Genomic DNA, 16,788 nt, shown 5'->3' with positions numbered 1-16,788 from the left:
AGCCTGGAGCCTGCTTCGGATTCTGTGTCTCCCTCTCTCTCTGCCCCTCCCCCACTTGCACTGTCTCTCTCTCTCTCTCTCTCTCTCTCTCTCTCTCTCAAAAATAAACATGAAAAAAAATTAAAAATAAAGCAACTGCAAAGATGAGAAATAACGCACTTCAAGCACTTAGCACAGGGTCTGGAACATAAGCTCTCAATAAATGCCATTATGAACAATAGTAAGATCCACACAGCAACATCCAGTGTGTTCAAGTTCTAATTCTGAGTATATTTTCATTGACTTCAAGTTCTTATAAAAGGATTAGAGTGAACAGAATTTAATTACAATAGTTTATTTTATTACCATCAAGTTCACAAAAGTGATCCTGTGAATCATCATATCTTGCCCAGTCAATGAAGGCTTCTTTGCTTTGATTACTAGGGAAGGAGGGAATAAGAAAGAAAAAAAATGATTAAATCTGGAGTTGAAAATGTTTACACTACATCTTGTATAACTGAAAACAGATAACCCGAGGTCACATCTTTAATTTAGATAGTGTCACAATTCAATTAGTGGTCACATGAAGGAATGATAGCAAGTTTTATGAAAAACACAGATATTAACTCTCCCGTGAAGGATTTCTATTCATACTAAAGCTATTATTAGCCCTACTGCGATAATTACTTTAACTAGAAAATTTACAAATATATATGAGATTTAGTTAAACACAAAATTTAAGCTAGCCTCTTCACCTAACTTAGAAATTGTGGTATTTTTTTCTAAAGCAGGAATTGAATTTACCTTCATAATTCTTTTAACTTGTTTCTGTTATTTATAGGACAAAAACACCAAAAGCTGCATTTCCAGGATGTCCCCTCCAATGTGATATTCACTGGTAACACCAATATCATTTTTAATCAGGACATATCATTCATTTTACATACTACCTCACATTTAACAAAATCTATGATCAAGATCTCTACTTGGAGAACTGATAAAGGAACAATCACAGTCTCTCAAATAAACTTGGACCTACATTTGCTTTAACTTATGTTCAGACCTTCTCTGTCTTAAACCCAGACTGGCAACATCTATAAGAGAACTATTATTACTCTTCTTTATTCACTACACAATAGGGGGAAAAAAAGATAAAAAAAATTATTTGTGTACTAAGTTTAAATCAGGTAGTTCCTAAATGTATTACTTTTATAGCCAAGAATTTATTTTGTATTTGAAAAACTGCTACATTACATAACCACTACGAGAAGTATATAAGGCTGACTGACTGGACTACCCCAACTTTATCAATAAATGTTTTCAATTCACTGTGGGATTTTTTTTTTCCACTGTGGGAATACTGAGTTAACTTAATAATAAAAGTTAATGGAAATACTCGTATCTTAGTTGACTCAGCTGAAACATATAATTCCATAAAACGAGAACGTCTAAGTTCTAGTTACAGCTAAAATAACTATCGTTAGGTTTAATTAGATACATCTTCCATTGAAAATAGTCAAGAACAAGACCACTGTGACATAAATTCCAATTTTCTTGTTAACAATCTGACTTAGAAAAACAAACTTTTTTCTTTGAGCATACTTATTTGATGACAGTTTGTTGTTTCATCCTAAACCCTGCCTGAAAGCCACAGCAACAGAAAAGACAGGCAACACTAACCTAATGCTAACAGAGCTGGCCCAGTTTGCTTTACAAATGAGTTAGAAGGAACCTCATCCAGGGGTACCTGGGTGGCTCAGTCGGTTAAGCATCCAACTTTGGCTCAGGTCATGATCTCATGGTTTGTGGGTTCGAGCCCTGCATCAGGCTCTGTGCTGACAGCCCAGAGCCTGGAGCCTGCTTCAGATTCTGTGTCTTCCTCTCTCTCTGTCCCTCCCCCACTTGTGCTCGCTCTCTCTCTCTCTCAAAACTAATAAAATGTAAAAAAAAAAAAAAAAAAAAAAAAAAAAAAAAGAACCTTGCCCAGCTTCTCTAAAAGTCAGTTTGAAGATGGATGCCAAGCTACTTCTATAAGAATTTCCTGGGCTTAAACCAGGGCTTCCTGTCAAGATGGTGCTGTGTGTTAAAGCAGGAGCCTTCAAAGTGGGAAACGCAGGGCAGGAAAGAATGGAATGAAGGTCTTTCCAAAGGCCATGAGAGAATTTTTCAGGGTGGTGGGTAGGACAACTATCTTGATAATGCGGATTTTCATGAGTGCACACTTGTCAAAACATCAAACAGTATATTTCAAGTAGGTGCAATACACTGCATGTCAATTAAACTTCAATAAAGCTGTTTAAAAAATTACAGACCAATTGCTGGAGACGTGGAATGAGGAAATCTCGTATACTACTAGTGGCAATGTATTTTAGTGGTCATTTTGGAAGACCACGTGCCAGTATTACTTAATTCCACTTGTAGGTATATTCTACACAGAAATGCATACCAAAAACACCACCAAATATCCACCAAATTTTTTTTTTTTTTTTTTTTTTTGTAATGGCTGCAAAATGAAAAACCCCAGCTATCAATGATAGTTGGATGGAAACATTTTGGTGCAGTCTTAACTATGGAATATTATACCAATGACAAGAGAATTAAATGCTACTAACCTTAAGAACATGAATGACTCTCACAGATGTGATGTTTAATAAAATAAGCCAGATACAAAAAAAAAATACATTCCTTAATAGTTCATTTATATAAACAGGCAAAACCAATCTCTGCTAATATAATTCAAAATCATGGTTAACTCTGGACAGTGGTAATGACTACGAAAGCCCACGTGGCAATCTTCAGGGTATCCAGTGCATTATTCTGGATAGTTGCTGCAGAGTTGATTTACTCTGTAAAATTAAACTGACCCTTACGTTTAAGATTTATACACTTTATTATATGTGAGTTACACTGGAATTTAAAAGTTTAAAAAATTAGTAACTGCTGTTCAACAAAATATCTGTAAGCAAAATTAAAAGACAAGCCATTGTCTCATATTATATGAAGAATGCCTACAAATTAATAATGATCTAGAAATGCACACCTACTCCACCTTTACCCTGCCCCCCCCCCCCCCCCCCATGGAGAAACAACAGCAAAGAATATGAACAGGGGCTTTACCTTAAAATCTTAGAATGACTTAAGGCCCAATCCTTTGATGACTTCTCTAGTTATATTCTCTCCTGGGTAATCTTATTCAGGTTTATAGTTTTTCAATAGCATATATTTACTGAATGACTCCCACATTTTCTCCTTCCCCTGAAACTGAGACTTGTATATCCAACTGCCTGCTTCGCATCTCCAACTGGATGTCTTACAGGCAGCTCAAACTTAACAGGTCCAAGGTTGAACTGTGATTTTCCACCAAACTTGTTCCTCCTGTAGGTATCCCAGTTCAGTAAATGGCAACTCCATTTTTCTAGTTCCAAATCTTGTAGTCATTCACAGTTCCTATCTTTTTTCAAACCTCACATCAAATCCCACAGCAAACCCTGTCCGCTCCATCTTCAAAATCCATCCAGAATCTGATCACTTGTCATCATTTCCACTGCCATTGCCCTAGTCTAAATTAAACCACCATCATATCTTAACTGGATCACTACAATAATCACATAACAAGGCTTCCACAGGAACACCTGCCTCAACACCTTCTCTCAAAATCCTCCAGTGACTTTTCATTCCACTTGGCCTCAAAGCAGTATTCGTAATCGTCTTCAAGGCTCTACAAGATCTCCACCCCACCCTACTCCTACGTCCACCCCTAGGCTCTTGTGACCACTGTATTCCAGCGACACTGGACTTTCTGTGGTTCCTCAAATAATCTAGGCGTGCTTCTGCCACAGGTTCTTTTCACTAACAATTACACGTGCCTGGAACACTCATGCCCCAGGCAGCCATAATAGGACTTATGTCTTCATGGGCATTTTGTTCAAATGTCCCATTATCACTGTGGCCTTCTCTCACCAACCCATTGGAAACAGTGCAACTCCCTCCCCTCCCCACCCTGCCACTCTTAGCTCTCTATCATTCTTCTCAGTTTTCTTTTTCTCCCAAGCACTCATCATCATTTTACTTACTTCTGATACATTTTACTCAGTTACTGCATATCTCCAACTAGGATTAAGCTTCCTGAGAAAAAGAATTTGCCATGTACCGTGCTAAATGCCTAATATTCTAGAACACTGACTGGCATATTGCAGGCATTCATTTACCGAATGAATAAAAAACATAAATGTTCAATAGACAGATCAAAAAAATGCTCAAACTCACTAGTAACAAAATATAAACAAAAATGAGGTACTACTTTACAGTCAAGCATTATCCATTTTGGGCAAGGATGTGAAGAACAAAACAAGTTCTCAGTCCCGGAGGCAGTATGTAACCACACGAGTATTCTGGAAAGCCATCAGGCAGTAACACGAATAGGCGCACCTGGGCAACAGGAAGATGCAGCAGTTTTTCTAGCGTAGGACAAATTTCCTAGCGTACACCAAAAAAAATTTCTCAAGGATGCTCAAGGTGGCATAACTTATAGAAGTAAAAATTTGAACAATTCAAGTGTTTATCAATATGGGAACAGAGAAGTAAAATATATATTCGTAAGGTAAAAACCACTCAGTTAAAAAAATGAGACAGATCTAGAAAAGCAAAATGTACAGTATAAAAATAAAGTTGAAGTCTGTTAAGTACAGTATTATTTTATATAAGGGAAAAGTAAAATCATATACGAAATAAAAATGATATATATGAGAAAAAGAAAAACATAATGGGTATACAGCAAATTCATGAGAGTAGCTCCTCCTAAGGAAAAAGAAAACAGGATTGGGGAATAGGCCAGAGAGGACATGGTAGAAAAAGTTAACAACTATTCATCTGGAGTGAAGGACACAGGAGTATTTATTATATTATCTTCTCTAGTTTTCTATAGAATTGTTCTTCAATAGATAATAAAACTGCTAACTTTATTAAGTCTTTAACAGTTATAGTACATAGATGCCAACCTAAACAAAAAGGGAAATTCAAAAGAAGTCCAACGATACTCCATTCCCCAGATTCAACTATAGATACAATCATTTCATAGTGCATAATCTGAGACCACTCACAATTACACTGGCCTTCCCAAGCAGGTTTTTATTACAATAAGGAAAAGCCAATAGGAAAAAGAATCTACAAAACTTAACAGTTATGGTAATAACTTTTCCCATTCAAAATGTAACCCACAGATTGAATTACTATTTATAAAACACTTAGAGGTTCAAGTTCCTTTTCCTATAATAACCAGGAAAAATAGACCCATAAGCCCTGCTAGTTGAGCAATCTTCTAAATTTTTACTTTTTGATAAAGTCACTATTGATCATACATTCCAGAAATTTAAGAACAAATCAGCTAACAGGAGGAAGCAAAGCAATCATGGAATTTAAGATAAAAATAACTTCTTCCTTTTAAGAATTACTTGAAGCAAAATCACAAACAGAAGATTTCTGATATATATATACTAAACAAGAGAATATTTTTTAACACTCCTAAAATAAACTTGCCTTAATGTGCTGTTAATTGCTCCCAGTTTATTAGCTTGTTCACAATCTTCTAATTCTTTGGTGCTGTTTGCCACTTTTGAGTACTGAAAGGAAGTTCATAGGAAGTTTAGTAATAATCTCAAGTACGACTGGCAATCTGACAGTGATGACATAGATACATCAAAATCTCTCACATATGTAAGAAATACAAATCAAAACGCATCACAAATTTCCACCAACTAAGCTAAGACATTAAAAACAATTAGTACTGGTATGTTGGTGATGACCTACACTGAGAAAACCGTCTTGGGAAAGTAATTTGACAATATTTATCTGGAGCTGCAAAAATGCATAATATCCTTGAACCAGCAGTCTTAAAACTGAAACCATATCCAGAGCAACATTTAAAAACAAAACTAAAAACAAGGTACAACCACTTTAGAAAGGTATTAGGTACTATCTCATGTTGGGACAGCATAACGGATGCCCCAGCAACCTTACTTCTAAATACAGACCTAGGAAAACTCTTACATATGTACAATGAGACAAAGGACAGAAATGCTAGTGCCTCACTGTATGTAATAGCAAAAAAGTCAACACAAGTGAAATGTCCATCAACAGAGGAGGAGCTAATCAATGACATAATCATACCATTGAATACTATGCAACTATTGGGGCGCGTGGGTGGCTCAGTCGGTCGAGCGTCCGACTTGAGCTCAGGTCATGATCTCACAGTCCATGAGTTTGAGCCCTGCGTCGGGCTCTGTGCTGACAGCTCAGAGCCTAGAGCCTGCTTCAGATTCTGTGTCTCCCTCTCTCTCTGCCCCTCCCCTGCTCATGCTCTGTCTCTCTCTGTCTCAAAAAAAAAAAAAAAAAAAATTGAAAAAAACATTGAAAAAAAATAGAATACTACCTATTAAAATTAACAAAGCTACATCAGAGACAAAAGCATAATGTGGAGTAAAGGTAACTGAAAAAATGTTTTTAACCTAAAGAAATAAAAAAACATAATCTTAATGTTTAAACTTCATATTAAAAGATCTATATGTTGGGCGCCTGGGTGGCTCAGTCGGTTAAGCGTCCGAGTTCGGCTCAGGTCATGATCTCACGGTTTGTGAGTTTGAGCCCCGCGTCGGGCTCTGTGCTGACAGCTCAGAGCCTGGAGCCTGCTTTGGATTCTGTGCCTCCTCCTCTCTGCTCCTCCCATGCTCATGCTCTGTCTCTCTCTCTCAATAATAAACAAATGTTTAAGAAAATAATAAAAAATAAAAAGATCTATATGTCACTTGTGGCTACATGTGCATTAGAAGTAGAAAAGTTAAGTAACACAGAAGGACACACGTAAGTTTCAGAAAAGTGGCTATCTCTGGGGACGGAGGAAACAGAATGGGATTGGGAAGGAGTCCAGAAGAGATTTCAAATGTCTCTAACACTGTGTATTTAGTTCAGAGCTGAAACAAAAATAAATTAAAGAGAGTGAACACAAACAAAAGACCACACAGGGGAGAAAATGCAAAAAGAAAACGGAGAGAGGGAACAGGGAGAGAGAGGGTATGATGATCTTTACTATGTACACATAATAGTGAAAAACTAGAAGTAAACTGTACATAAAAACATGCACGGCTAAGTAAATTATGGCATGCTTCTAAAAGGGCAAGGGTAAGGGCGCCTGGGTGGCTCCATCAGTTAAGGGTCTGACTTCAGCTCAGGTCATGACCTCACAGTTTGGAGTTCGAGCCTTGCATCAGGCTCTGTGCTGATAGCTCAGAGCCTGGAGTCTGCTTCGGATTCTGTGTCTCCCTCTCTCTCTCTGACCCTCCCCTACTCACACTCTGTCTCTGGCTCTCTCTCGAGAATAAACATTAAAAAAAATTTTTTTTTAATTTAAAAGGGAAAGGGTAAAAAAGGGGGGAGGGTAATCTTTAATAAAGGAGTATTCTAATGCCGTTGAAAAGTACTATGCTCCTAATACCTTAATAGCTGTTTATACAATATAATCCTGAATATGACAGGTTGACTAGTTGAAACCGAAAACTAAAAATACATGCATGATAAAACACCTGTTGAGTAGGCCATCTGACACTGTAGTTACATTACACTACTGTAGTTCTTCTAGAGGTTCCAAAAACAGAATTGAAATATCTTTAAAAAAAAAAAAAAAGTATATAATTTAACTGTAAAAAAAATACACAAGCTCTCTGTTGCTGAAAGAATTGGAAATATGGGATTCTGGGGCAAAAGGTGCCCACTCCCAACTAACCACAGTACAGTTCTCCTTCCGTAACTACTGCCAAGCAGTAAATGGTAAATTTCATAACATAAAGCAGAAATACTCAAGGAAAAGGGACTCACCTTATTAGAACTCCCGGCTTTAATTCCGACTGGAATTTTACTCTTAAAAGAACAACAACAGCAATTTAAAAAATGACCATCGCTTTTTTTTTTTTTTTGAGATTTCTTCACAAATAATGACATTGCTCAAATAAAGGGTATTTTATTTTATTCCATGATGAGAAAATATACATTCATTCAAAATCTGTTTTCATATTACCTCTTTAAGATAAATCGTAAAGAGGTATACCAATTTACAAACTTGTAAATCATAGTATAGCAAACCAAATGACATATACAAAATAAGAGTGTCAAAATTAGCTATAATTTAAATTCTCAATGAAGTATCTAATAGTTTACATATTTTTTAGGTTAAAAAACCCTGACAAAAATCACTTTTCCATAAACTTTCTTACAACAGAAACAGAAGCTTTAAAAATTTTCAGTTATTTGAAATATCTTAGGCTCAATCTTAAATTCTGCTCTAAATTGACATTTATAGTGAAGGCAGTTTGGGATTAATACTAAAAGAGTCAGTTCTTTGGTCCACAGGATTAACCTAGGGCTTATCAATCTAGGTAACCAGGGTTTACTAACAGAAGATCTGCATGTGGATCCAATTTGACTCACTTTCCTACAAAGCCAGTAATTAGTTTTAGGCTTTAATAATAAATCTAGAAATCATTACAGCTGGTTTATCAAACACAGTTTTAAAACAGAAACCATACTGAAAAAGAAAATCACAGGTTGGTAACTCTGATCAATTCAGGGGACTGACTGATTTTCAACATCTGGATCTACGGTATAGAAAATTACCTCTTAAAATTTTTTTATGTATCATGATAAATTTTAACACAGGCAAACTTAACCAAATATTCAGAATAAATATCTTCCTGTCAGGTGGAAGAATGTATATAATAGTAATGATGATAAGAGATATTTCCCTTATCAATAAAAAGATTAATCAATTAAAATGTTCCGTGCTGCCAGTATTTTATCATTTCAGTGCTTCCTAGGACATCTAACAGAAGGCAAAAGAGAGAAGACTATAAAACTCAAGTCAAACCTAACAGCCACAGACCCTGAATTTAAAATACGGAATAAATATTAACCGAAAGTGACTGCTGGCTACAGTGTGTCCTCTAACTAGTGTAGTATAACGTGCTAAAATCAAAATCTTCAGCAGCTTTTTTAAAGGTCTGATGCTAAATGCAGTAACTTGACTTAAGCAAATCTTAATAACAAGGCTTTTAGAAATATTGGGGTAGGCATCACAGATCACTGTCACGGATAATATATAACAATCACAAAAGAGAATTATTAGAAGTAATGATAAATGTAAAACTAATGACTAAAATCAAGCATGAAATAAATCTGGCTGGAATTGAGGCTGGAAAGATGGTGGAGGAGGACGACCCTGGTCTCACCTCGTCCCAGGGATACAACTAGGTAACACTCACCTCAGCACAAATAACCCAGAAAACAACCCAAAGACTGGCAGAACAAACTCCACAACTAAGGAAGAGAAGAGGGCGCATCTCACTCTTCTCTGAGCGGGGGGGGGGGGGGGGGGGGGGGGGGGCACGGAGAGGGGGAGAAATAGATGATCACACCAGGGAGCCTGCACAGGGAAGACCAATCCCGGTTAACATTGGGCTCTGAAAGCCAGGGGGTCCAAATTACAAGAGTTCCTACAACCAGCAGGACTTGAAGCCTGGAATTTTAAGAATCAGCAGCTCTGGTGTGGGAGAGCCTGAAGGGCATTAGGAAGCAGAGTTCCTGCCCTTAAAATGATAGCATGACAAACGGCCCAGGTAGATACAGCCTAGAAGCAGCAGTTTGAAAAACGCCCAGGGCACATGGGACTGAGATTTATTTACTAATCACAGAGCAAGTCCAGAGAGGCAGGGATCACTGGGAGACCCTTCCAGGTACAAAGGAAGAGGCAGGTGTTATTTCCCTCCTTCCCCCGCAACCCCCTTCCACAATCCGCACTCCCTGCCCCCAGCAGAAACCCACAGGCACCGGCAGGAACCAGTGCTGCACAACACTCCCTACCTAAATTGCTCACAGCAAGCCCCACCCATCCACGCCTGGCCGATCTGCCCTTTTCAACAGATTTTCCTCAGTCCTGGCTGCGAATCACCTCCCCCACAAGACCAATGTAAACATCACATCAGCAACACAGCTTCTCCTGACCCATGGGTTTTTGCAGGGCATAGGTCCCAGCAGCGTGGGCTCTGCAGAAGCTCATGGCAGATCCTGTTACAACTGGTGCCCCACCCACACACCCTCCATTCCCCCAGTGCAGGCAACAGGTTTCATCTCACCAACAGAGCAGCACACACCTTGTGAAAATGTGCGGCACAGGTCTGGGACCGAATACGGCCCACGATGGGCTAAGAGAGCCTCTGCAGACGACCGGACTAAAGGAAAAAAGCGGCCAAGGCACAGGAGCAGGGCATTTGCAACACACATAGGAGACATTCCCTGAAGTATAAGGTCGTGGAGAACAGGAGACATTGCACTGCAGGGCACTATAGGACCTCCTCCTCGTAAAGCCATTACTGTCAAGAGGAGGAGATGTAGCAGACTTTCCCCAACAGACAGAAACAGATCCATAGAATTAGACAAAACGAGGAGACAAAGGAACATGTCTCAAATGAAAGAGCAAGACAAAAGCACAGCAAGAGACCAAAGAGAAAAGAATAGAATATGACTGATAGAAAATTTAAAATAATGAGCATAAACATACAGGACTTGAGAAAACAGCGGAAAACATCAGTGAGACCCTTAGCACAGAGATAAAAAAGAATAAATCAGAGATGAACACAATAAATGAAATTAAAAACACACTAACTGGAATAAATAGCAGGCTAGATGAAACAGATGAATGCATTAATGACCCAGAAGCCACAATTATGGAAAGTAATCAAGCTCAGTAGGTGTGAGAAAAAAATTACACAGAATGAGAACAGACAGACTTCGGGAACTCAGGGACTCCATCAAGCATAATAACATTCACATTACAGGGATCCCATAAGAAGTAGAAAAAGAGGGCAAAAATTTAATCTGAAGAAATAATAGCTAAAAACTTCCTGAATGTGGGGAAGAAAACAGATATCAAGATCCAGGAGGCATATAGATCCCCCAACAAAATCAACCCAAGGATGTCCACACCGAGACACAGAGTACTTAAAGTGACAAAAAGTAGTGATGAAGAAAAAAACTAAAAGCACCAAGAGAAAAGAAGACAAGTTACATACAAGGGGAAACCCTATAAAGATATCAGCTGATTTTTCAGCAGAAAATTTGCAGGCCAGAAGGGAATGGCACGATACATTCAAAGTGCTAAGAAGAAAAACTGTGCAGCCAAGAATACTCTATCCAGCAAGGCTCTCATTCAGTATACAAGAAAATACAAAGAGTTTCTCAAACAAAAACTAAAGGAGTTTATGACCACTCCACTAGCCATACAAGAAATGTTAAAGGGGACTCTTTGAGTGGCAAGGAAGACTATAAGACTTATTATAAAAAGTAGGAAACACAAAAGCAGTAAAAATAAATACATATGTAAATATCAGTCAAGAGATTCACAAAATAAAAATGACGCCATATACCTAAAATGTCAGGCAGAAAGGAAGAAAGAATAGGTTCAAACTTAAACGACCATCAACTTAACATAGACTGCTATGCAGAAGATGTTACGTACAAACCTACTGGTAACCACAAATCAAAAACCAGCAATAGATATGCAAAGAATAAAGACAAAGGAATCCAAGTATATCACTAAAGAAAGCCAAAACACTATGAAAGAGAGCAAGAGAAGGAGTAGAGAAAAACTACAAAACAATCACAAAGCAAGTAACAACTTGGTAATAAATATGTATCAATAACTACTTTGAAGGTAAATGGACTAGATGCTCTCATCCAAAGACATTGGGTGACAGTGTGGGTAAAAAAAATAAGACTCATCTAATATGCTACCTACAAGAGACTCATTTCAGACCTAAAAGCACCTGCAGATTAAAAGTGAGGTGATGAAGAAACAGGTATCATGCAAACGGATGTCAAAGAAAGCCAAAGTAGCAATACTTATACTGGACAAAATAGATTTTAAAACAAGACTGTAACAAGGGACAAAGAACAACACTATACAATAACAAAGGGGAGAATCCAACAAGAAGATACAACAACCGTAAATATTTAGGCACCCAACTTGAGAGCACCCAAATACACAAAACAGTTAATAACAAACATAAAAAACTGATCAATAGAAATACAATAATAGGGGACTATAACACCCCATTTACATCAATGGCAAGATCACCCAACCAGAAAATCAACAAGGGAAGAGTGTCTCTGAATGACACACCAGATCAGATAGATTTAACATATTTTCAGAACATTCCAACCTAAAACAGCAGATACATATTCTTTGCAAGTGCACACAGAACATTTTCCAGGATAGATCACTTATTAGGCCATAAAACAAGCCTCAACAAATTCAAGATCAAGTCATATCATGCATCTTTTCTGACCACAGTGCTATGAAACTGGAAGTCAACCACAAACAAAAATCTGGAAAGAGCATCAATGCATGAAGATTAACTAACATGCTACCAAACAATGAATGGGTCAACTAAGAAATTGAAGAAGAAATCAAAAATTTCACGGGTACAAATGAAAATGAAAATTTAACAGTCCAAAATCTTTGGGGTGCAGCAAAAGCAGTTCTAAGAGGGATGTTTAGGGCAATATAGGCCTACTCCAAGAAGCAAGAAAAATCTCCTTACACATAAAGGAGCTACAAAAAGAATAACAAAACTTAAAACCAGCAAAAGGAAGGAAAAATAAAGATTAGAGCACAAATGGTACAGAAAATTAAAAAAAAATAGAACAGATCTATGAAACCAGTTCTTTGTAAAGATCAACAAAATTGATAATCCTCTAGCCAGACTCATAGAGGTGGGGAAGGGGGAGAGAGGATCCAAACAAAATCACAGATGAAAGAGAAATAACTGACACCACAGAAATACAAGCAATTGTAGGAGAATATTATGAAAAAGGATATGCCCACAAATTGGACAACCTAGAAGAAATGGATAAGTTCCTAGAAACATGTAGCATACCAAAACTGAAGCAGCAATAGAAAATTTGAACAGACTGATTACCGATAAGGAAATTCAGTGATCAAAAAACTCCCAACAAACAAAAATCCAGGACCAAACAGCTTCACAGGCAAATTCTACCAAACATTCCTTTTTTTTTTAGTTTTTTTTCAACGTTTATTTATTTTTGGGACAGAGAGAGACAGAGCATGAACGGGGGAGGGGCAGAGAGAGAGGGAGACATAGAATCGGAAACAGGCTCCAGGCTCTGAGCCATCAGCCCAGAGCCCGACGCGGGGCTCGAACTCACGGACTGCAAGATCGTGACCTGGCTGAAGTCGGACGCTTAACCGACTGCGCCACCCAGGCGCCCCTCTACCAAACATTCCAAGAAGAGTTACTACCTATTCTTCTCAAACTACTCCAAAAAAATAGAAGAGGAAGGAAAACTTCCAAATTCATTCTATGAGGGCAGCATTACCCTGTACCAAAACCAGATAAAGACACCACTAAAAAAGACAACTACAGGCCAGTATCTCTGATGAACTTGGATGCAAAAATCCTCAACAAAATACTAGCAAACCAAATCCAACAACCGATTAAAAAAAATCGTTCACCACAATCAAGTGGAATTTATTCCTGGGATGCAAGGGTGGCTCAATATTTGCAAATCAATCAATGTGATACACCACATCAATGAGAGAAAGGACAAGAACCATACCATCATTTCAATAGATGCACAAAAAGCATACAACAAAGTACAACATCCATTCGTGATAAATAACCCTCAACAAAGTAGGTTTAGAGGGAACATACCTCAACATAATACAGGCTTTATGTGGAAAACCCACGGCTAACATTATACTCAATAGGGAAAAATGGAGAGTTTTTTCCCCCCCCAAGGTCAGGTACAGGACCAAAATATCTATTCACACTATTTTTATTCAACATAGTAATGGAAGTCCTAGCCACAGTAATCAGACAACAAAAAGGAATAAAGGGTACTCAGATTGGTAAGGAAGAAGTCAAACGTTCACTATCAGCAGATGACATGACACTATATACAGAAACTGTAAAGACTCCACCAAAAAACTACTAGACCTGAAAAATGAATTCACTAAAGTTTCAGAACATAAAGTCAATGTACAAAAATCTGTTGCATTTGTATACACTAATAAGGAAACAACAGAAAGAGAAACTGTGAAAACAATACCATTTACAACTGCACCAAAAATAATAGCTGGGAATAAACTTAAGCAAAGAGGTGAAGGACCCATATTCTGAAAACTATAAAACACTGATGAAAGAAACTGAAGATGACACAAAGGAGTGGAAAGACATTCCACGTTCATGGATTGGAAGAACAAATATTGTTAAAACGTTAAAAGCAACCTACATATTTAATGCAATTCCTATCAAAATACTAATAGCATTTTTCATAGAACTAGAAAAAATAATCCTAAAATTTGCATGGAACTACAAAAGCCCCAGAACAGCCAAGCACTCTTGAAAGAGAAAATCAAAACTGGAGCTACTCCAGATTTCAAGTTACATTACAAATCTATAGTAATCAAAACAATATGGTACTTATACAAAAACAGACACACAGATCAATAGAACAGAATAAAAAGCACAAAAATAAACCCACGATGTTATTGTCAATTAATCTTTGACAAAGGAGCCAAGAAGATGCAATGGGGAAGAGACAGTCTCTTCCACAATGGTATTGGAAAAACTGCACAGCTACATGCAAAAGAAGGAAACTGGGCCACTTAACACTGTGCACAAAAACTCAAAATGGATTAAGGACCTAAGTGTGAGACCTGAAACCATAAAAATCCTAGAAGAGCACAGGTAGTACTTCTTCTGACATTGGCCATAACAGTATCTTTCTAGATATGTCTCCTGAGGCAAGTGAAACAAAAGCAAAAATAAGCTATTAGGGGCTACATAAAAATAAAAAGCTTCTGCACAGCAAAGGAAACAACCAACAAAACTAAAAGACAAACTACTGATTGGGAGAAGACATTTCCAAGTGACATATCCGATAAAAGGTTACCAAATTATATGAAGAACTTATACAACCCAACACCAAAAAAACCCCAAATAATCCCAGACATTTCTCCAAAGAAGACATCCAGATGGCCAACAAACACATGAAAAGATGTTCAGCATCACTCATTATCAGGCAAAGGCAAGTCAAAACCACAATGAGATATCACCTCACACCTTTTAGAATGCTTAAACTCAAAAACTCAAGTAACAGGTATTGGCGAGGATGTGGAAAAAAAAGAACCCTTGTGCACTATTGGTGGGAACGCAAACTGGTGCAGCCACTGTTGGGAGACAGCATGCAGGTTCCTTGAAAAATCAAAAATAGAACTACCCTACAATCCTGCAATTGCACCAGGAGGTATTTATGCAAAGATTATAAAAACACTAATTTGAAGGGATATATGCACCCCTAGGTTATTCCAGCATTATTTACAATAAACAAACTACGGAAGCAACCCAAGTGTCCATCAGTAGATGACTGGAAAAAGATGTAGCATATACATACAAAGGAATATTATTCAGCCATAAAAAGAATGAAATCTTGCCACTTGGCAACAACATGGATGGATCTGGAGAGTATAATGCTAAAGGAAATAAGCCAGTCAGAGAAAGACAATTACCATATGACTTCACTCATGTGTGGAATTTACGAAAGCAAAACAAAAACACAAAAAAACAAAAAAGAGAGAGACAAACCAAAAAACAAACTCTTAACTATAGAGAACAAACTGATGGTTACCAGAAGGGAGGTGGGGGGGAGGGGCTGAAATAGACAAAGCAGATTAAGAGTACGCTATCTTTTTTTTTTTAATTTTTTTTTTTCAACGTTTATTTATTTTTGGGACAGAGAGAGACAGAGCATGAACGGGGGAGGGGCAGAGAGAGAGGGAGACACAGAATCGGAAACAGGCTCCAGGCTCTGAGCCATCAGCCCAGAGCCCGACGCGGGGCTCGAACCCACGGACCACGAGATCGTGACCTGGCTGAAGTCAGACGCTTAACTGACTGCGTCACCCAGGCGCCCCAAGAGTACACGATCTTGATGAGCACTATGTACGGAACTGTTGAATCACTATTTTGTACACCTGAAATGAACACAACACTATGTTTTTACACTCTGTTTTTTAGCTATATAGCACATTAAGTCAGCTGCAAGGCCTACAGATTAGACATCAGTATTATAATTAATGTTAATTTCCTGATTTTGTTAATTATGTTGTGGTTAGGTAAGAGAATAATCTTGTTTTTAAGGAAATACACACTCAAGTATTTAGGGGTAAAAGATCACCATGTTGGTAACTTAGACCCAAATGCTTCAGGAAATATTAACATATGTGTATAGAGAGAATAATGAAGCAAACATGATGAACATTTAGGGAATCTGAATAAAAAGTATATGAGGACTGCTATTATTATTCTTGCAATTTTTCTGTAGGTCTGAAATTATTTCAAACTAAAAAGTTAAAACATTTTATTCTTAAAGGAAAATTAGAATTTTTTAAAATTGTCCCTTTAGGAAGGACGTTGCTTCAGATAAGGCTCCCCCTCCCCACCCTCCCCCATTTTTAAGGGTAACAAACTAGACTGATTAGGTAAAAAAAGAAAAAAGTGAATGAAAACATAGCTCATAACTAATTACTGTTTAAGAATTAATTGTATCAACTGATGAATGGATAAAGAAATTGTGGTTTATATACACAATGGAGTACTATGTGGCAATGAGAAAGAATGAAATATGGCCCTTTGTAGCAACGTGGAAGGAACCGGAGAGTGTTAGGCTAAGTGAAATAAGCCATAC

The 16,788-nt window shown here is 37.6% G+C and overlaps 1 protein-coding gene across 3 annotated transcripts in view; it reads right to left on the bottom strand.

The window, feature by feature from the left end:
* The window catches only part of ERO1B (endoplasmic reticulum oxidoreductase 1 beta), a 62,323-nt gene that overhangs the window by 28,134 nt on the left and 17,401 nt on the right, over positions 1 to 16,788 (bottom strand). For 2 of the 3 annotated variants that reach the window (XM_006937755.5, XM_045039907.1), the window contains exons 4-6: positions 7,846 to 7,887; positions 5,515 to 5,597; positions 346 to 419 (exon numbers count right to left, since the gene is read on the bottom strand). In XM_006937755.5, the coding sequence (XP_006937817.2) occupies positions 346 to 419; positions 5,515 to 5,597; positions 7,846 to 7,887 (199 nt within the window). The remainder of the gene's footprint in view (positions 1 to 345; positions 420 to 5,514; positions 5,598 to 7,845; positions 7,888 to 16,788) is intronic. The other variant, XM_006937756.5, reaches the window with a different exon arrangement.

This window comes from Felis catus, chromosome D2, assembly GCF_018350175.1.
Source record: "Felis catus isolate Fca126 chromosome D2, F.catus_Fca126_mat1.0, whole genome shotgun sequence".
In the NCBI taxonomy this organism is placed as follows: domain Eukaryota; kingdom Metazoa; phylum Chordata; class Mammalia; order Carnivora; family Felidae; genus Felis; species Felis catus.
Note: the sequence above shows the minus strand (reverse complement) of the source record. Positions and strands in the feature narration are given on the sequence as shown.